The 22,242-nt window shown below is 38.4% G+C and overlaps 2 protein-coding genes, 1 long non-coding RNA gene and 1 pseudogene across 3 annotated transcripts in view; 3 read left to right on the top strand and 1 right to left on the bottom strand.

Moving 5' to 3' along the window:
* Positions 1 to 6,438, bottom strand: part of LOC110063228 (laminin subunit alpha-2-like) — a 44,894-nt gene extending 38,456 nt beyond the window's left edge. Inside the window, exons 1-7 of the mRNA XM_089295216.1 lie at positions 5,840 to 6,438; positions 4,707 to 4,946; positions 3,930 to 3,989; positions 2,617 to 2,694; positions 1,553 to 1,781; positions 1,269 to 1,387; positions 606 to 696 (exon numbers count right to left, since the gene is read on the bottom strand). Coding sequence (XP_089151342.1) covers positions 606 to 696; positions 1,269 to 1,387; positions 1,553 to 1,781; positions 2,617 to 2,694; positions 3,930 to 3,989; positions 4,707 to 4,946; positions 5,840 to 6,166 — 1,144 coding nt within the window. The 5' untranslated portion in view covers positions 6,167 to 6,438. The remainder of the gene's footprint in view (positions 1 to 605; positions 697 to 1,268; positions 1,388 to 1,552; positions 1,782 to 2,616; positions 2,695 to 3,929; positions 3,990 to 4,706; positions 4,947 to 5,839) is intronic.
* A 593-nt stretch (positions 6,439 to 7,031) lies between these two features.
* Positions 7,032 to 8,495, top strand: LOC149108222 (uncharacterized). The gene is made up of 3 exons (XR_016209222.1): positions 7,032 to 7,291; positions 7,950 to 8,111; positions 8,375 to 8,495. It is a non-coding gene; the product is annotated as an uncharacterized LOC149108222 (long non-coding RNA).
* A 1,836-nt stretch (positions 8,496 to 10,331) lies between these two features.
* LOC110063260 (testis-specific serine/threonine-protein kinase 3-like) lies at positions 10,332 to 18,596 on the top strand. The gene is made up of 5 exons (XM_089296212.1): positions 10,332 to 11,285; positions 13,780 to 14,026; positions 16,470 to 16,640; positions 17,602 to 17,771; positions 17,885 to 18,596. Exons 1-5 carry the CDS (start codon positions 11,022 to 11,024, stop codon positions 17,996 to 17,998), a joined length of 966 nt encoding a protein of 321 aa, XP_089152338.1. The 5' UTR covers positions 10,332 to 11,021; the 3' UTR covers positions 17,999 to 18,596.
* A 352-nt stretch (positions 18,597 to 18,948) lies between these two features.
* Positions 18,949 to 20,864, top strand: LOC110063347 (uncharacterized; annotated as a pseudogene).
* The last annotated feature ends 1,378 nt before the right edge of the window (positions 20,865 to 22,242 follow it).

Here is a 22,242-nt window from a genome sequence, read left to right as displayed (position 1 = left end):
CATGAAAGTTGGCAGGACTTAATGAAATCTATTTTTAAACAATTTCATAACATGCCTAATAATACACATGAAAAAATTACTCGATTCTGATTGGCTAAGAGCAGTGCAGTTCAAGTGTAACACCAGTGCAAAAAGTGTAACATCAGTGCAAAAAGTGTAACACCAGTGCAAATTACACATCAAAATTCTGGATTATGATTGACTGAAAGATAATAGGAATTTTTCTAAGAAAATGATGACGAAAATTTTGTGTTGAAACTTTGAAAAAAGTTTTCTCAAATAAGAAAAAATGGCTCCAAGAAAGATCTTCTGGCACTTCCTCTGCGTGAATTTTTTCATGTTTATATTATTAATAAGTAATCATACGGTTTTTCTCGTTCAATTTGGAGTTAATTTGCACTTGTGAGTTTTTCAAAAAGCTGAAATTACACTCGCCGAAGCGGCTCGTGCAATTTCAGCTTTTTGAAAAACTCACTCGTGCAAATTAATTCCAAATTGAACTCGAAACCGTATGATTACCTATACAAATTGTAGAACACAAAGAATTAATTTACGAGAGACACATGCTTTACAAAGTGGATGTAAACTTGAATATGCAATTATACCTTTACAAGCATCTTTAATTGATTGCGATGTATTTCTTGGTCGATAGAAAAAAGGCGAACACTTTTCACAATTTATCCCTTCAGTGTTGTCCTAGAAGGATATACAATGCAATAAGGATCAGTACAGTCCTATTGCATTCTTATAGTTATAGAATGATATAATATCATATAATATACTGTCTTATAAATAAAGTGGCTCACAATGGTCTCCTGCATATTTCAGCACTTCTGCTTTGTTGAATCAATACAATACAACCACTGAGTCACACACAAACAGAATTGCGTGAGCGATGCACAGCACTTCTGTTTTTTTTTTCCTTCAAAATGCTTGTAAATCCAATCAAGCAAACTTATCATAGCCCACATACCCAGGATCCATCTAGTTCCAAATGCTGTCATTCTGGTAGAATTCTGTATTAAGTGTTTGTGTTAGTTCTCTTTCTCCTAGCCTAACTTCCTGTAGTATTATTGTACTCATGATCTATTTGGTTGTTATATTCTATTCAGGACCAAACTTGTAATAGTGCAATCATACAATAAATCAGACAATATTTAAAGTAGTGATCCAGTTTAACTCCCACTTGAAAAAATTGGCTTCTATCAACTGTGACAGTGAGGTGATAACACTCTCAGTCGAATAAACATTGATTATACCAAATGTACCTTGCAGTTTTGACAGACTCCTCCACCAGAAAAGTTTCCATGGATGTCTAAACTCATATTCATCTGTGCAACTGTTTCATTATAAACACACACTGAACTGTGGCCATGACAGTTACAAACTGTAAACAAAAACAGCACCCTAATTTCAAATTGATTTTACTAGATAGGGTTGAATTAATAATAATAATTAACAAATATTTGAGATAAGACAAATTAACTGAAGTAGCAAAGTGTTTAACTGAAATAAAATATTTACAATAATTATTTACTGTTTTAAGCCTTACGTTGACATACTGCATCCTTGTCAGCAAACAGAGGACCCTTGTTTCCTGGTTTCCATGGATACTGATTATAAGCAGGACAGCACATGCCGCAATCTATACCACAAGCTCCCTGCTGGCATTTACACTGATTGTCACCCAGTGTGGCATTGTAAAAACACTCAGACCCATTTCCCTGTCCATTGCACAGGCAGTAAGCATCTACCTCGACTTCTCTAACTGCATAGTGATGCTATGAAGAATACAACATCACATTGAGTGTCAAGGAACCAAAACCAGAGTAATCACTCTGGCCAATAACAAGGGACTGACAAACAATCCAATGAACCAATCAGTCTGAATCCAAACATGAAGTACACGCAAATTGTACATGAAAACAGCAAAAAAAGAGAGGAAAAGCATGCAAATCAGTCACAATTGGTTTAACAGAATACTTCTGATTGGATGACAAAGTGACAAATCTCTTTCAAAACTCATGAGATTGAGATTTGACTGCCCATATCAAGGAGACCAAAAGTGATAAATCTTCTTATTATCCAACTGCAGCGAATACCGTCCAAATAACAGTTACTGTACAAATATACAGCGATATTGTACAGTAGAAAACCTGTTTGTCGTACAGGTCGGCGCACGCAAGCAAAACTGTGACCGTCTCTCCCTCTTTCATTGATAAATTCATTGACTACAGTAGTTTGATAATAAATCTCGTATTAGATGTTTTGGTGTGTAGCATCGCTTTATATTTTTACTCATCGTTTGTATTTTGACTCGCCCTACAGGCTCATCAAAATATGGCACAACTTGTGAAAATATAGTGCAATACTACACACCAAAACATCTAACAAGATATATATATCTTGGTTCCTCCTTGATTATCCAGAGAGTTGGTGGTTGTGATATTCCTCTATTCCTATCACTCGGTAAGACACCTCTCCTTGGAAGAAAGCAGATAGTCAAATCCTTTAACCCGTCTTCTAAAGACAACTGGATCACGCAATGTAGTGTTGTGAAATAAATATACCAATTAAAAGAACTTGGAAACTCCATGATAACAGGTTTATTCTTACCCATCTCTCAGCATATAGATCAAACATCAGGTGAAGTGACATAAAATCCAGCCGTATATTGGTAACATTCATCCATTGCTGAGACAAATACAAATGTACAATGTACAGTACATTAGTCATTAGCTTCATACAGAACACTGATCAGAGCTATATTACAGTCAAACCTCTATTACACAGCCACCCCTTATTAAGAGGCCAGTTACCAAAGTCCCGAAATCATTGTCAGTAAAATGCTGTAAATAAAACCCCCTACTAACTGGCTACCTTTGTTGAGTGGCCACAGCCACCTTTTGATCGTCCCGATGAGGGTTTTCCTATTGCCTTTACCCCTCTTACACACCCACTCAAAATTTAATACACATAGTTTGTCTTTTTTTGGAAAAGGTAATAACAGATAAGAGTCCAATTAAGGGATGATTGATAAAAACATTCAAACACACATTTATCATGATTGTCTTGATGTGATTCCATATTCACTAAGCAGTTAACTCAATGGTAAAAAATATTCAAAGTCCACCAATCCCTATTACGCGGCCACCTCCTGTTTCCCCAAGGGTGGCCACTTTATTTTGTAAAATATTAATAGGATGTATTTATTTTTGTAGTACCTACACATGCAAATTAAAATAATTGTGCAGAGACTGCCGCTGTCAATATTCTTCAGCTGTTATTTTTGGAAGGTTCTTTAAACCTCTGTTCACGCATATTCTCTAGTTCTTAAATATTCCCAGAGGCATGTCGCAAATGAGTGAATTGCATAATTTTAACCATCAATCATCAATTATACCATTACCGAAAATCCTTGAATTAGCACCTCCTCTCAAATAAACAACCCTCCTATCGACCAAAATTTAAAATAAGGACCTCCCCTCGAATAGGCACCCCCCTCCCCTATCCCTGTTTTATATGCAAGAGTACTTAGAGAACAGAGGATATATTAGTTTTGTTCATGTTCAATCACAAGCAAGTGATCTCCTTCAAAGCAACTCCTTCAAAGGCCTAGACTAGCTAAAGGGGTTATATCACGTACATGTAGTTCAAGAGAGCCAGAATATCCTTCTGAGACTTCTGAGGGACTGACACATACATACATGTATATTACAAAAACACCAATGGTATCTGACCACAATTTGGGAAAAAGTAAATAAGCGCCCTCCTCAATTAAGCGCTCCTCGTCTTCTCCTAAATTTGAATAGAGCGCTCTGGGCACTAATTCAAGGATTTACAGTACATGTGTCAAAACTTAAATCTAATGCATGTCATAATTATCATGATTAAATTTCAACAGGACATTAATCAGCATCAGAACAAACCAGCAGTTCATTAGAAGGATTCATAACATCTCCTCTTGGACCAACCACAAACAAGGAGACCTGAAAGACAAAAAACACCTCAGCTTCTTTCTACAGAGAGATTAACTGAATATCAGAAGTGAGATAAACCTACCTGCCAGGGAGTTTTTTTACAATCACATATAAATGCCAAGTTTAACAATAGTAAATACTTTTACAGATAGTATACATTATGTGATTGGTCATTTTTAAAGACCTATCATATCCTAAAGTATGACCCATTTCAATGTGCTTAAGTTGAAAAGGCTTTTCTTTCCCCAAAGTGAGAGATAAAAGCTTACTAACTTATTTCTCAGTTCATGCTGTAAGAAAGAGACCTTTTTATGTTTGTCTGTTTGCTTTTTTCGTTATTTCTATTTTTCATGTACAATCAATTAAATTGACCTGCAAAAATAAAAATAAGCAAACAATTTCTTGTGGAAGACTGACAAGGTGTTAGTAACTGTCTATCCCTACAGTGTATGATTTCATAATGTCAATGTTGATCTTTACACCGTAGCAAACTTATTGCTTTGAGGGTGAATTGTATCAACAACAGTATCACTTGAAAACTTGTTAGTCTACAACATTCAAGGGTTGGTGAAGTATTCTCAGCCATAACAGGAGTTACAGGTCATGGAGCCCTATTAATTAATGAAAGCCCTGAATGTGGTATAATAATTCACTGACGACTGAACCAAAAAAATTGTTAGTGATGAATGGAAAAATCTTCAGTATGAAATGATTATAAATACATACCTCATCATTTTGATCAACTTGTGGAGTTGTATACACCATACAAAGGACCTGATCTACTGTAACTGGATTGTTGATAATTGGCCTATTAAACTTGTCCTGGCATTCATTAGGATCGGCAGTTGACACAAAGTAATGCCACGGCTCATAAGTCTGACCATAATCGCTGGACTTGTAGAAGGCAAGTTGACCAGGACGGAAGTATTCACCAAAACGAATCACCAGCTTGTTTGCATAGTAAAACTGGTAGAGCAAAATAACAAAATGAACTGATTTATTTTACCCAGCGCTCTTGGCATCAGGCTTAAAACCAGATGGGTATCTGTGGACCCTGAAAAAACCCCACTTTTTGGAGAATCTGGATTGTTAGGGAGCTGTACAGCTACACAAGGTAATTTTGCTTCCAACTTGTCTCACAATTTTATAGCGCTGTTGCAAGAGAAGTTGCATTAAACATTAAATAATGTATATCCCCTTAGCTTACTGCAACAAAAATGTTCACTTCAGGGATGTCACAACTTGTGTCCCAAAAAAATTGGGAGATATAACAAAGTTACAAGAAACGTCACATCACACACACCAACAACAATCAACGTCAGTTCACTAACTGACTGAAATTGCTTTTTTTTAAATAATTAATTTTCGCTGATTTATGCATGTTAGGGACCTAGACAAAGAAATACTCACTTATAACTGAAGTCAAAATAGTCATCCAAAAATACTATGGAATATTCAACCCGTTTAAATGTAAATTACATTGGCATATAAAAGGAGATAAGTTAGAATGTACAAATCGCTACATGGAATAGACTAATTAATCTTAACTAGCTATAAAAGCTGAGTGGCTGAGTCCACCAGCCATACACAATTTAGCGACGGAGGAATTTGAATGTAACGGTACAGAATGGGTGATCAAATCAAAAGATAGATGAGTAAAACTGTCGCGATCAACAACCTGAATGGCGTTCTTAATTCTTGCTATCACTCATTCAGATGACAAAGTTAACAACGAAGCAGCCCTACTGAGAAGACAAAGAAGTGTTTACGCAGAGCTATGCAATCGAAGCTCGGTTTTAACAACTGCATTTTACAAACAGAATATAAAATATTTCACTGGATCGAAGCTTCTCACTTACCTTTTGATGTTCTCCTCGAAGATCAATGGTGATCGAGACGTTATCGATAGAATTCGGAGCCTGCCACCATGTGGCTAACTCGCCATCCACCATTTGTGATGCGTTATGCGAAAGACTGGCATTTGATGCATCGCAGTAAGACACGTCTCTCTGTCGAGGAGGTTTGTTCCTTTCCGTAACGCTGAAATAGTCTTCCACTCCGGACAAACCACAAGTCGCGCTTGCTGTAATAGGCTTAAAAAGAGTCACATTTGCTGCCCAAGTTATCGCATGGAAATGGATGGCAACAAATACCAAGGTAATCCAAAATATTTTCCATGTCGCCATCTTTGACGTTTGGCTTTCGATCTATTGGAGACGCTTGTTCGCTGCTAAGGAAATGGAATTTGATAGGTTACATAAATTATGCAAATGACTCTTTGAACATAATCCAACCGTCACCGCCTATTAGTTCAAAGTCACTTCTTTAGCCTCTTCCAGTCTGTCGTGTTCATCTCTTGAATGGCTATTTTGACCATTCTCTTTTGAAGTATTAACACCCAAACCAAAGATGGAAGGAACGAATATTGTACAAAAATTTGTGGAGATTTTTCCGCCAGTTGCGAGCGCGCTTTTCACTGGACGAGAAGCCTGGGAGGTAAAAGGCTTGGTAGCCAGGCCAGGTTCTCAAGGTCGCGATGATGTGTCATACCTGATGTGTCATCAGGATGTCACAAAAAGCACTATTTTCGTCACTCCAAACACCATATCCCCTCAAGACATAAAATAACTGTTCAACGTTTATGTCCCGCGTTGCAAAGAGGCCAGTTTCCCAACAAGCTTTCGTAAAATCTCCATGCCAAGATGAATGCAAGCCAGTATTCCGACACTGAAATGAATATCTGAGCCAAATGTATACCCTCCTGCCCCTCCAGAAAGAGAGGGGGAGCACAAATAACTACAGAGTTTGTGGGGTTTATTCCCCAGAGCCTAGTGCTGAGGTCTATTGTGCTAGGCAGAATTTTGATACCATCGAAATTGGTCTATTTCATGGCAATCCGCCAAATTGGCACACCCTATAAATTCATTCAAGGAGATACGTAAAATGTAGCCTGCATATAAACTGCTGGCAAGCGGGTTTTTCTGTAAGGGTCACATAGACGAATGTTTAGCAATCTAAAGGACTCTATGGCCGAGTAGGAAATGAGACGAGACTGTCTTGTGCATGCCACGGCCATGTCTAGTCCCATTCCTCTTTGGGCTAAAGCGTCTGGCATCTCAAATCACTTAGCTTAGAATGAAATTCCGAACTTAACTAATCGAGTATCCAGTGTGACCGATATGCTCATTTGTCTTCTGTCTTCATGTCTTTCTTTAGATTTTTCTCAACCTCACTAGTTTCATGATGAAGGGAATTTGCCTTGTTTTCCTAACACCTACTCGTAATTTCAGCGACATCTCTTCCTCGAGATGGTGAGTGCTATGTAACTGTTTTCTGATCGTGATTCCTTTTGCATTCTTTATGGAACTTCTCCGCGGTTTAGGAAGCGAGTAGAGATGAACGTGTTTGTAAGTAAGTAAACAAGTTAGTAAGTAAACACTTCTACCGAGGGTATCACCTAGTATAGTGTACAGTACTAATAACTAAACTTGTGGCCCTCGATCCAAAATACTATTTACTAACATATGGCTATAACATTAAAATGTACGTCACTCCGTCATGACGTCATTTCGTCAGTCAGTCAGTGCGTCAATAAATCAGTCAGTCAGTCAGTTAGTTAGTCAGTCAGTCAGTCTATCAGTCATTCAGTCATCCAGTCAGTCAGTTCGTAAGACCGACCGTCAGTCAGTTGGTCAGGCTGTCACTCACTCAATCAGTCCGTTGGTCAGTGAGTCAGCGAGTCAGTCAGTGAGTCGGTCAGTCAGTCAGCCCGCCTATCAGTTGGTCAGTTAGTCAGTCAGTCAGTCAGTCAGTCTGTCTGTCAGTCAGCATTCAGTCCATCAGTCAGTCAGTCAATCAGTCAGTAAGTCAGTCAATAGGTAAGATGCAAATCCGCATTCCGTGATTTAGTCCAAGAATCTTGAGACGCATCATCCGTTTTCTTAAGTGAATTTTTTTCTTTCTTGCCAGAGAAATTTCATGCTCTTTTTAGAGATTTCGATCTCATTAAAGACGAGAGAAAACCTGCACCCAAGGTCTACGAAGACCCGGTTCCGGCCTGTGAAATGGAATGCATGAACCATAGCACCTCAGACTGCAAGGCAAGATGCTGTAGGTGAAGCACTTCTTCAAGTAAGTTTACATCTTAGCAACCAAGAAAACTGAGTCTGAGTACAAAAACGAAAACTTTGAGTTTAAACGACTCGATTCAAATCAATAGTACTGATGCAAACTTTATAAAGACAATAACATCAAAATGTTTGATTTGACTTTGTAAAAGAGAATGCAAAAAAAGTGATTACTCGTCATTCAAAGTGCATTAAAGCATCATGAATAGCTAACATAAAATTTCGGTTGATGGAAAGTTTTTCATCATTCATATATATCTTTTTCAGGTTTCTGCTGTCCAATAACCATTTCAAGTGCTGCTGAGCCTAGCCAAAAATTAAATTAGTCAGTCTTTGAGGGTTCCTTCTGTAGAATAAACTTGAAAATAAAGATAGTTACTGTTCAAAACTTGTTTTGATCATGAAAGACAAAGGCATGTATGAAAAACAAATTGTACATACATACAGGCAGGCTAGGCAGCTATTTACCTGATCAAACCTGAGGATTTCTTTCCCTATTTAGACTGCTTCATTTTTTTCAATTTAAGCACTGTAAGAGGGCAAAGCGTTGGTAAGGTCCGTGGCAGGTGGGGATTTGGATAATTTACATACTATAATGTGACTGAAAAAGAGCCAGACCAACTCCTTGTATTCGTGCAAAGAGATCCCTAACATTATCACTCCCTCCCTTTCAGGTACTTTTAGCCATCCTGTTCTCGTAGTTTATGAATATTTCCTCTGCCCCATATCCGAGTCACCTGACTGAAGATCGCGACAAGAGGTTTTTCTCGTGGATCCAGTCTAAATTGCCACTTTATGGCTTCATTGTCGTATGGCTGTATGATAGCTTTAAAGACTTCCTATCTAGTCTGAATCAGAGCGCACGAGTTTGTCGGCCAACAGCCGTTAATTAAACTTCTTTAAACATCTTTTGAAGAAAAAAACACCACACTATGAAATTTTATTGCTGGTGAAACTGATTCAGGCTTAGTTGATTGCTCAAGTAAAATATTTTCCTTCCATTGAAAAACAAATGGTCAGTTTTATAAACATTCCAGTACAGTTCAGTATAGGTTTTTTTTACGGACAATATATCGAACGTGGATACATCAATGTTTTGTTCAATTACGTTATTGTTATGCGTTATAATACAAGTTGTAAAATAAAATAAATTAATTTCGTCCTAGATACATTGATTTTGGATGTCAGACATCGCTGTTGTGCAGCATACACGCTTTCCTGACTCGTTCATGCGTGACCTTATGTAACTAAAAGATGTGCGATAAAACTTGATAAAACTAACAGATGAGGAAGCAGAAATAGAAATGACAGGAAGTCAGATAAACGAAGAGGCCCTGGGAATTAACACTTTCAATATGGCGGAAATAGAGGCAGATGATTAGTGACTTTGAAAAGCACTATGCAAGGTGCACGGATTTGGCTACCCAACATCGAAGGATATTTTATGTCTTTGGGAAGGCTACTGGAAAGTGCAGAAGGACAAAGGAACACTGCGTCCTACGACACTGCTGAATTTTTTAGTCGCCGTTTACGAGAAAACGAGAGAACTCTTGTCACTTTGACTCTAAGAATAGAAGAAGCCCTCCCAAATGAAGTTGAGTTGATCTCTGATCTAAACGAACTTGTTTTTATTATGAACAAACTTTCAAGGGACTTTAACAGAATTGTCGAGGACTCGAAACGTTCTACAATTACTGCACCATCGTCCCTAAACGATCGTCTTTCAGCTGTGGCGAGGAACGGTTTAGTTGGCAGACAAGGCTACAGATCTTACAAGAAGAGCTGCAAACTCTGCATAATGACGCTATTTTCGTCGAACTCCGCTCTGCTACTGTTCTCCGCCCTATTTGGGTTTCCCGATTGCGTCTGCAAATTAGTTACGGCATGTTGCGAACAAAATCTTGGACAGATCTAGATCTAGTGTTGTTCTCCGAGCTACTCTCCCGGTCCGCCATGTTTGATAGAGTGAACAACGCTGCACGAAAAGCGCGAGAAAACTGCAGTCATAACTTTATCACTTCCGGTTTCCCAAGCTATTTCCGCTTCCTCATCTTTTAGTTTTATCAAGTTTTATCGCACATCTTTTAGTTAAGGTCACGCATGAATGAGTCAGGAAAGCGATGTATGCTGCACAACATCGATGTATGACATCCAAAATCAATGTATCCCGGACGAAATTGATATACGTGTATTTTATTTTACAACTTGTATCATAACGCATAACAATAGCGTAATTGAACAAAACATTGATGTATTCACATTCGATATTTTGTCCGTAAAAAAAAACCCATAGTTCAGCTCAATGTGCGATTTCAGCTTAATATGCTAATTAGTCTGATTAGTCTTGTCAGAGCGAGGATGCACACAAACATGAAATCACGGTCCGCAGAAATGTGTAAACATCCAGTTGACAAATTGACGTCAGTTTTTCATACGTCTGTCCTGTAGTTGACAATGAATTTCGTCATAACATTGTCAAGTAGCTGTGGATAGAAAAGATATATAGATAGAGAAGCCACACCAGCGTGATTTAGTGCGGCCTTGAAGGCGAAGGATGACTTAAACGGAATTTCGTTATTCGCATTTTTCTTCAGAAGCAAAAAGATCTTTAACCGAAAACATTGTTCAGCACGGTTATTTGTGTTATAACCCGACTTATTTAAAACTCAAATATGAGCTAAATCGATATTTTTTTTATTTTTACGGAAAGGCAGATAAAACAAAAGCCCTGAGGCTCTTTCAAACGTCGAATACTATGTACTGTAATTTAGTAATATTGAAAGACCCTGAAAGACACCCTTTCATTAGAGGACTAATGGAAATTATCCAGAGCTAATTAAACAGAACTGTTCTTTATGGCGTCATAGGCACGTATGGTTGAAGAGAATGCGCCTTAGCGCGCGGCTCTCAGGTCATGCTTTGGCTTGCTCTTGTCTCGATTCTGATTGGTTGCATTATGGTACCTATCATTTTCATCATTCTCGAATTCTCGCGGAGACCTTTAGAGAGTAGGGAAAGTGATGGCATTCAAAGTGAACTAGATCAAAGCGCTTTGCTACGGAGCCACGGGTATGAGATCGGAGAGAAAATAGGCGAAGGGACCTATGCCTACGTGAGAAAAGCTTTCTTTATCGCCAACAAAAAAGAAGTTGCCGTCAAAATTGTCAACAAAAGAGAGGTAAAAACTATAATAGTGACAAAGGTTTGATTCAGTTCAGTTTTCAACTTCAGTTTTAATTATTCCCTCGTATCTGTCGCTGGACTCAGTAAACAATGATCTAAAAATATGTAACACATGCACTGCCACGTTTGCATTCGATTCTATGAATGCTTTTTGATTTCACGAGGTGCTTACTAAGTCACAATTTTGCGTACACAGGACTTTCTATTCTCCTTTTTAAGAGCAGGCGATTTTAGGCCCGGTTCAAACGTCGAAGTTTTCATTAGCCGAACCTAATAGCCCAGTGTTCCGTATTTGAAAGCGTAAGAGTGTAGCGGGTTGGAAAGCAGGCAGTCCGGTGGCGCAGTGCGAGTCATGTTTTTGAGAGAAAATAACAAAATTAATGAATCTTGAAGAAACCGACGAAAGGAACGAATTGAACTGGACGAGCCTCGTCACAGTTGAACTGTGATGTTCCTTTGGGAATAAGCAATAATAGAAAGCCAACCAAATTTAAAAATCGTCTTCGGTTGTCAAAGGCTACTAAAGGCTAACTGCATCTGGTGTCGCCTTCTTCGACTTGTGCTACCCTCCTTGATCGCATTTACAAGAAAAGCAAGCTCTTCATTTCCACAATTCGTCTTTCCCACATTGTTTCTGCCATTTTGGTCAGCAATAACCGCCGTTTGCATTAGTGTCTCTTTTATATTTGCAATTAAGTTCGACTAAATAAGGTTCGACGTTTGAATCAACTGCCGAACTTAATTATTTGGGTCCACCCAAATTGGTATTAGGTTCGGCACATGTAAAGTTCGACGTTTGAACCGGGCCTTCCTGATTAACGTTTTGGTCGAAACAGAATCTCCATGACCTTGGCGAAAGGAGTTGGTGTTTCCCGAGTGCGCGTAAACCAGCAACTGACATGCTTTACATCATGACAGACAGAGCATGCGCAGAGAAACATTATAATATTCTCGCCATTCCATATTTGGTCTGAAATGTTGATTATTTTAGACAAATATCTGAAAGAAAAATGTCGCAAAATTAAGACGCTATTTCACTTCGCTTCACCTTACTAAACAAACTACAGAACGAACGGCTTTTACCAAGAGATTATGTTCTCTTGTTTTTACTAAAAGAACTTCTTTTAGCTGAACCGTTGGCCCCCTTTTCAGTGCTTTCAGTGATCCCAGCCACTAGTTCTCGATATATTTAATGGCTGGCTGATATATAACGCGTCCTCTGATTGGTACAGCAATTTTTGCGAAGACACGTAAACTCGACTATGACTCGTCACGACCCAATTATAAGCTAACTTCGAGAGGGAAAAGGCCACGCGAAGATGAACTAGGCCTAAGTTATGGAATCTTATACCAAGGGATATTAGAAAAACATTCGCAAACTTGACTTGGATATATTTGACTGATAGTTATGGTAGTAATTGCACTTTTTGATCTTCTTGATGTCTTTTATGTACTTTTATCTTATATATCTTCTGAATTTTGAATTTATTTATATTTTTATATCGTAAATATTTTTTATTAGCTGTTTTAAAACATATATTAATTTCTTGTTATTTTAATTTTTTATGTTAAAGTGTCCCCATTTACTGGTTTTATTGTTGTTATTTAATTTTAGCCTGACACTTGAATAAACTTACTTACTTACTGACTTACTTACTTAACTGGATTTCCCTCCATTCTAGTATATTAACATTCGAGATTCGAAAATACATTCCAACCTTTCCAAATCGCTGGGAACATTAAGGGCACACAGACAGCTTAGTATCCCTACTTTAAAGATAGACACTATATAAATTCTAGTTTCTCTGGGACCGAATGAACTATACGTAGGGTGAGGCTATGAAACTTCAGAAACTTTGTCAGCTGTCCGGACTTAAATAAACTTCTAATTCACCAACTCGTCCCGTCTTGTTATCGTCTTGTTCTTGTTTATCAGACTATGTGCAGCTGTCGTTGCGCCATTAAGGAGCATCAGTAAAAAACAAGAGAGTAAAAAAAGTCTAGAGAGTTATTACTCCTTAGAGCGGTTTTCAATTTAGTGTCGTAAAACCAAAACCAAAACCGATTACTTACCAATTACACTTCTCAGCTAATCTCAAACTGTAGTAAAACCAAAACCAAAACCAAAGTAATAGTCTAATTACTTTTGACACTCAACTGAAAACCGCTCTATAAGCCTTAATTATTCCTAAGCTAATCACTCACGTTATTTTTAGACTGATAGTATCCAGCAAAATCTGCGTCACAGAGTCAGCTGTTCCTAGACCCACCTTGGATGTCTAAGCCCGGGAGACGGATAACTTAGCAAATAAGGCTTATAGCGGGATTAGCTTTCTCGCCCTGCCTGCGGAAGATTAATTCTATTGCTGTTCTTATTGTTAACCTTTGCCGGATGCAAGTGTTTCAGGTCATTTACAAAGTGTTTTCTTGCTAGGCCGTTATACGACAATGCTTACCATGAAGCTGTTATTTTTTTTTATTTCTTAAAGAGCGGAAAAGGGATAAATGACAGATTCCTAAAGAGAGAAGTAGAAATTCTGAGATGGCTGAACCACGATAATGTGATCCGAGTTTACGACCTGATTGAAGGAGCTGATCATTTCTTCATTGTCATGGAATTGGCTCCAAAAGGTGATCTTCTTTCTTTGTTACGAGAGCGATCCAAACTGGGAGAGGACGAGGCCAGAGTTATGTTCAAATCGATCGTAGACGGTGTTCTTTACTGCCACAGAAAGGGTGCGTACATGTATTAAAAAACTAACTCAAATACATACTTATTAAAGCGGAATGTAAATGGCTGTTGTCTGACGAGCTAATCATAATAAGAAACTCGTTCATAGCTACTGTCAGGAAAAATGGGGAGCTTAAGAAAACCACAACGGCAACGGCAACGGGAACGTCGCTAAAGGCTGGTTTTCACTAGAGCATAAGCACAAGCACCGTCATAAGCATAAGCACAAGTGAAAATAGCCGCGACATAAACATAAGCATAAGCAGAAACATAAGAAGACCGAACCCACTTATTTGCCTTGTGCAGTTTTCACTAGTAACGCGCTCAACATAAGCATAAGCATAAGCACAAGAAAAACGGACAGTTCCGTTTTTCTTCTGATGATGAGCAGAACAGTAGCTGTGCAGGTGCGTTATCATAATTCTTGGTACATTTCTTTTTCGTCCTCTGCAAAACAACATCGTAAAATGGCCAGATTCTGCGTTGTCTGGAGAACGTGAACCCCGACTGTTAATTTTTAAAATTTCTATTTTGAATTTTACGCTGTGTTCCATATTCAGTTTTGAGATCGTAACTACTAGTACGATAAAACTAAATAATTGGAAGCCCTACACGAACACACTACACTTTGTGATTCTCTGTAATAGCACCCTATTCTCTAAAATATCTCATATTTTCACCTTATACTATCGATCACTGACCTTTTGAGTTGAAAATGTTAGTAGTTCTTTCATTTTTTCATGATAATTCAGTTTTATCCTAATTACAAGTATAACTTGTAAGCCACACATGCACGCACTGCGGACCTATTTTTGTTATTCGTTTAGGGAAAAAACACTGGGATTTGTGCCCCGTGTCCATTTTGAGCAAAAAATGTGGCCGAAAACTAGAGTGCGATCTGAGCGTTTCCGACAACGCAAAACTTAAAAAATTAAAAATATGCCATTTTCGAGCCCCGAGCAGGGATAAAAGCTTGGATTTGGAGCGCTGAAATCAACCAAGTCCAGCCATCCACTAAACAAGTTCTAGGTGTTTTAAAATGAGCAATGTTCAAATGCAGCCTGTAGAAATGAACTTGCGCGGTTGCCTTTAAAAGAAATAACCGACTTAAGTGCGTTAAGAAATTTTGGATTCACCTAGAAAACCAATCAGAAGACTGTATTGCAAAACAATGTTTACAAATGTCAAAGAACCTGGTTGACAAAAACAAGAAAAGCATTATGCTAAAAGTAACCGACCTCTGTAAAAATCAAATCTAAACATATGAAACTTAACTGAAAATAGCCTAAATTTCAGCCGCCTCCTCCGCTCGCTAAGTCACTCTCCCCGAGTGACTTAGCGAGCGGAGGAGGCGGCTGAAATTCAGGCTAAACTGAAAGTGACTCCCTGTTATTTATTTCTCAAGTTCGACAAAAAGTTCAACAAAAAAATGACTCAACAACAATTGAACTTGAAAAAACATAACAAGAATTTAATTTTTTTACTCGATGTTCAAAACTGATCGTCATAAAGCTGATTTTTTGAATACAATAAAAAACACCTCACGTAAAAAAGCGGTAAATAAATATCGCCTCGGAAATCATCGATTACGGATTGAAACTGGTAGACATACAGTTCCCAAAACCTCAGAAAATCTTATAATTTGTCCTTTCTGTCATTTGAATGAAGTTGAAAATGAATTGCATTTTGTACTTTCCTGTCACTTTTACGACAATTTACGCTTGAAATCATAAGAAGACATAAATAGAAAATACTATTATTTTGATGTTTTAGATGGTGGATCAAAAATTATTTTTATTTTCAATAATGTTGACCCCTATATCTGTAGACTTTCTGCCTACATCCATTCATGCATGGATTACAGGAAGAATACTGTTACTGTAATTTAGTTGCATTATTTTAGTTGTATTATATTTTAGGTAATACCATGTACTTATATGGGAACACTGAAATAAATTGTTGTTGTTGTTGTTGGATCTAAATAAATGCGAAATTCCAAAGTAAAATATATACACACTTTTTAATAGGCCTCGTCCTCGCCGTCGTCGTCGTATACGCAAGCTGCCCACCATTTAATTTCCAAAAAGCTACCGTTCCCTCGCGAATCCTGACGTTATTTTCTAAAATATATATTTACATGTCGAAAATCAATTAATACTCATTGATAATCAAAGGGTAATATATAAAATATAAAATAATTAGTACATGCATGGTGTGAGGTGTGTGGAACATTGATTTATTTTTATCGACACTTCACAGACCTGCACTGTGGTCTACACATAATGTCACAAGCTTTAATGTCAACATCACATTTCTTCAGAAAGCGAAGAACCCTCAAAACAGTGGCATTTATGCTCATCCACATTAACTTTACAAGAAACCTGGAAACTGAGAATTATTGTTTTTGAATTAAAATCTGAATCTGAGTCTTGTATATTTTCTCTTCAGGAGTGACTCACCGAGATCTCAAACTTGAAAACATTCTACTTTCTGAGGACAACCAGCCTATTGTAACAGACTTCGGCTTCGCTCGTTACATAGGCCACAGAGAGGATCAAAGAGCGCGAAGTAGAACGTTTTGTGGTTCATACGCGTACGTGGCACCTGAGATACTTCAAGGTAATGATAAAAACAGATTCTCCTAACTGACCTTTTTATAACTGTTGTAGTACTATATGGAGAATTCAGTACACCGACACAATGTCATTTTGGTGGAGATACTAGCTGTAATCAGACTACAGCCTTTTGCTCTCTGGAAGCGTAATTTGATGACAAGCCACCTGTGGGAAACTTTATTTTGCCCGTGTGACCGATTTTTCCAAAATAAATTACTACGGGGAGACATAGTCGTCACTTGCAACCAGAGGAATGTACCTCGCAAGTAACGACATAACCGCCGGTTTTGATTAAAACAAACTGATATGTTTCGAATCGGATCACTTATTTAAAGCAGATTACGGGAAAGTCTTGAAAACTGAGAGTTTTTGGAAACATCTGTAAGTTTGAATCAGAACAGGTGGTTGTAAACAGTTTAGCCCACTCGAAAATCTTCCGATACTTCGTTATGTTCGTAACTGTACAAGGATCTTTAGTAAGACAGATTTTGGTGACTGATGTCAGTAGCAATCTTACGAATACTGTTAAGGGTTCACTAAAGAATGAGCTTGCTGATCTGACTGGGCAGCTTTCTTACGGTTTGGCCGTTCTTCTAACCCAAAAGTGACTCATTAGCTGTTGACAACTGTGAGTCCTGTTTCGTTGGGTCAATTGGAGGTCATATAACGTTACATAATGAAAGAAGTCCTGAAGAAAGAGTGGAAACTTTCAGACCAAAATACTAGTACAAGTATCACGCCCGCGCAAGATCATCACATGTTATTATAATCTTGTTCCAAGAGCCTACACTGCACGGGCCACAAATCGGAGCGAGGGCTCTGGGAACTAGATATTTTAAAGCCGTTTTGGTGCTCATACGTATCTCAATGTGAAGGTTCCATTGAATGCATCGATACAGTAAAATCTTGAACGGCAAATGCCACTCGTTGTAGTATAACAGCTCTCTCTTCGTATCTCGTGTTAGGTATTCCATACGATGGCTTGGCTAGTGATGTGTGGAGTCTCGGTGTAGTTCTGTATACCATAGTGTGTGGCCGTTTCCCGTTTGATGACTCTAATCCTAAACAGCTTTTGGAGGAAACAACCTCTGGTAAACTGGAATATCCCATCACGGCTTCTACACTCTCCGCTCAGGTAACACAGCTTAAAATTGGTGCCAATTTTCTTCACACCTAATGGATTACATGTAATATTATTTTCTCCAGACTGTCCGCGCTCATGCTGTTTGTTTTTCTTTTCTTTCACAGATAAAAGACCTGATAAAGAAAATGCTGACAGCTAGTGTTAGAGAAAGAATCAGTCTTTCTGAAGCACTGGAGCATCCCTGGTTAAAAGATTTCGAAACCACATGCTTCACGTAACATCCAGCTCCTGTAACTTATTCGTTTTTCCTCTTGTTGTCATATATTGTTCTTTTGAAGTACAGTAATTGATTTGTATTAAGAGGCGATCAGAGAAAATTTATCACAGAAAGAGAAATACCAGTTGACAGGTATCTTTTCCGGCAAGTAACTGCCGTTTTGTTCTAGATGTTGGCCGCTGTTTAATAATCATCAGTCATTGCGGCAGGTTATGGCGAACCACATTGAAACAGAAAAAGGATCTTCTTGATTGTATTTTGTTTCCAGTTTCCATACTGAGGTAGCAAGCATGCACACGTAGTGCGTACTGATTTCCCGCTGAATGCATTTATAGAACTACCGTTGCCCAGTTGATTCAACTGCTGGAGTTAGTTCAAAATATGTATTGAAGGAGACAATAAAAAGCTATTAAAAGCGAGTTAAATTCTGCTCTCATACTTCGAGAAATATAATTCATTTTAAGACCGTACCTTTCAAAGGTATCACTTTTTTTGTTCTTAGTGTTTGTGCAATAAAGTATTTGGCCGAGTTTGATAATTTGTTTGCGTTTCATCAACTCAGTGTCATCTGTAGGAGGGTCCAACAAATGTTTTTTCAATCCCGCATCCCGCCACTATTTTTGGCTCGATCCCACCATCCCGCCCCGCCAATCCCGCCCGATTAGAGTCGCAGTTCTCCGCGAAACATATCAAACATCCGCATCCTGTTGTCAATTTTAAAACCATCCCGCATGACGACTTCAATAAACGTGTCTACGCATTAGGTTTGTCAAGAGGAGCATCAGAGGGTGAAGTGGCCATATATACTATATACAAATTGTCACAAACAGGAAAAACGAGCCGAATTCATTACAAGAAAGAACACAGGAAGACGACACGCAATCGTTTAATTTCTTCTAATACGAAAGATATCGCTCAGAACCGGCATTCTTATACATTTGCTGTTTTACAATGGCAACCTTTCATGTTCAAAACTTAAATGCTTCGCTTGTTAAGTTTGAGGCGAATGTCAACAACTATGCAAGTATTCGAAGAACCAGTGCTCCCGACATGTCAAGAAACATCCAAAGCATCCTTTCTTGGGTGGAAGGCGAGAAGAGAAATGCAAAGCGACAGTCCAAGGAGAACAAAATCGCTAAAATTGGGAGTGTCATTGAAACATGTGTTGATTCCTTGGAAGGTCTGAGCAGCGGAAACCCAGCACAGGTCATGAAAGGATGTCTCAGCATTGCATCATCTGTAGCTGTTGTGGTTGGTGGACCGTACGGAGCTGCTGCCGTGGCCATCTGCGGTATACTTGCATCAATTCTCTCTGCCAGTTCTCCTAAGGAGCCCGATTTGGTGACAGTGTTTACAGATATAGTTCATGCAGAGCTACTGAAGTTTAATCAGGAGTTAAAACGACAGACCTTTGAAGGGCTGAAATCTCGTGTCAAGAACATGAACGCCTATTTGAAAGAACTTCAGAGGGCATCGAATCACATTGAAATACCTGACAAAGTCCTCTACGAGACAGATTTACCTCAGTTCATTGGTGAGGTCGCTTACAACTTTCTGAAAGGCCTTAATGAGGGTAGCAAAGAAGAGGAGGTAAACAACTCCCTCACATCGATGGCTATTTATTGTAACGCGCAAACAGCGCTGTTCCTTTTGCTTACAAACATTCTGGCAACTTTTCAATCAACTGGTCGCGAGACAAAGATGATCAAGAGCTTACTGGATACTCAAATTCAGGACGCTCACGAAAAACTTGGATTCCTCTCAGAAGAGAAATACTTGAGACTGAGCTCTGTGTTCACAAAAGCTACATATAATGGTGAACCTCCCACTGAAGATGACTTACGTAAAGTGGTGACCATTCGTCACTTTGGCAAGTGCAGCCATCTCCCTGCTTATGATATTATCGAAGGGTTCAGAGAAGGCTTAGGAATGCCAAGACTTCAGAAAACCTTTGTGGGGCTATTTGGATTTTGTGGACCTAAAGTAACAATCCACCGTTACCCTCAACCTCAAACTAAGGGAGACAATCATTACTTCCAACTCATCAATCATTCTCATGTTCCTGTCGAAGTGGTGTGTGGCACAGTAGGAAGCCAAGTGAACGGGTTGAAATTCCGTCAAGATGTGCCACCATACTCCTCCTATGAACACGTTGCCACCAAATCAACGTGGAATTTTTCCACTGGCGGAGTGTTCATCATGTATTTGAGTGGTAAAAAAACATCCTTTGAAATGGGATCCGATAGGCGGAACCTCAAGGTTTTCGAGTTTGCGCTGTCCAACCATTCATAGGCTCCCGTAAATTGGCCATTCTGGAGAAAAAAACACAACTTTCTGTCTGTAAAGGTGAAGATTGTTGGAAGCAGATGACTGCTATTCCCAGTCCACCTATTTATTTCGAGCACTGCAACAAATATTATTTGGTTGTTGGAGGATATACCCACGATTTTGAACGATTAACTAATCTTCGTGGCAAGAATGGATGCCAAACGTGGCGGTTTATGATACAGGAATTCGACCCTCTGGAAGATCTTGAGACATTCCCGGGTGTTTTCCATTAAATGAAACGCGTTTGAAATTATTTGGACCACTATTACTTTTTTTGCTATCTCAATTTGCTCAGAAACTGCGATTTCTTGAGTCCATGAACACATTGATTGGCTGAGGGAACACTCACATTTACACATGAGCAGGCTGACTTGTAAATTAAGTTGACGTGATTCAACTTATCAAGAAACTTATTAGTTATGTAAATAGAGAGTTACTTTTAATTTCTTTACATACATACATACATACCCTTTATTTAAACACGATGGAAGGTTACTTATTTACCTGACCGACGAATTACAGTAGCTTAGAGTGGAATCCCGTTTTTTCGAACCTCCAACAGAAACGAAAATTGGTTCGAAAATTTGGAGAGCTCGAGAAATCGTGGGTAATATTACACTGTTCGGTTGAGGAGAGGGAACGACTTTTAGTTCGAGCTGTCGGGAGGTTCGAAAAATTGAGGGTTCGAGAAATCGAGATTTCCGATTGTACTGCCGCAAATATGAATCACCTCTTCATGATATAATAATAGTCTTTACGTGCTGCCATCGCCATTTATTACTTTCGTACGGCTTGTTTCAAATTCTGTCTTTGAGTATTTCCAAAAGATCTAGATGAAAACTCCGACAAGCAAGTAATTTTTATCTGGAAACCCAAAGCTTTTTAGAAACGCTTGAATAAAGATGGTGAATAAAGTAAAGCTGATTTAACGGATAATGCTTTAGAACTACAGGAACTAGCCGTTTCTGTAAGTCATTGAACAGAATTCGCTTGCACTGTTAAATATTTATATATAACTTTAAGTACTATTCCACGATGGAACAAACTGTTCCAAGTGATCAGTTGTAGAATAACAGGACACTCTAAAGACTTAAATTCAATGTTCGATTCCTAAACACTACTATTACAAAATGGAACGAATTCCACCTGAGTGTTGAGGCGTAAATGTGCGCAAAAGATTGACAATAAGTTAAAATTAAAATAAAATGTTTTTATTGTGTTTTATTTAGATGCCAACCTAAAAAAATATAGAAATCACCCAGATCACCGAATTTGTCTTTTCTCGACCCCAGAAAAGTGGATTTTGCTATTTCAACCAATCCAATACTTTTCCTCCGAAGTAGCCCCTATTGCAAATGGGCTAAAATATGTACAGCGGGTTCTAAGAGGTCAGAGACGTTAAGTATTTTGTCGACATAAGATTTAAAAATCGCACTGGAACAACGCGACGACATAATCACTGTAACTTTGTTCAGAAGTTGAAGCTTTAATAAAATCGTTTTAACCTTTAGAAAGTTTAACATTTGTCTAATTTGTGATTAAGATCGCCGTTGTGGTACAAGTATTTGGAAAACCTCCGAGTCCGAGAACTATTTCTGTTCTTCAGTGACCTTATATCATTCTATTTTTGTATCATTCTATAAATTTTGTGGTTTTGTGATTGCGTAAGCTAAGAGATCACCATGAAATGTATTTGATCAGCCCCTGCGGATATAAGACCCAAATTCGAAACGTAAAAGAGCTTCCTTTATCATTGATAAACCCTTACGAATACATGTATAAGCCCCTCAAAAGAGTCCTTTCAAGAACATAGGCAATGGCGGCTTACATTTCTGTTTCGGAATTTTACGGTATGATATCAGCTATTGGACAATAATCGAGGTGTTATACAGTGGCGGATCTAGGAGAGAGGCCCGG

Source organism: Orbicella faveolata, unplaced genomic scaffold (genome assembly GCF_042242905.1).
Source record: "Orbicella faveolata isolate gen_17 unplaced genomic scaffold, um_ofav_v1 contig_26, whole genome shotgun sequence".
NCBI classification, from domain to species: Eukaryota; Metazoa; Cnidaria; class Anthozoa; order Scleractinia; family Merulinidae; genus Orbicella; species Orbicella faveolata.
This window is presented reverse-complemented; position numbering and strand designations above follow the sequence as displayed.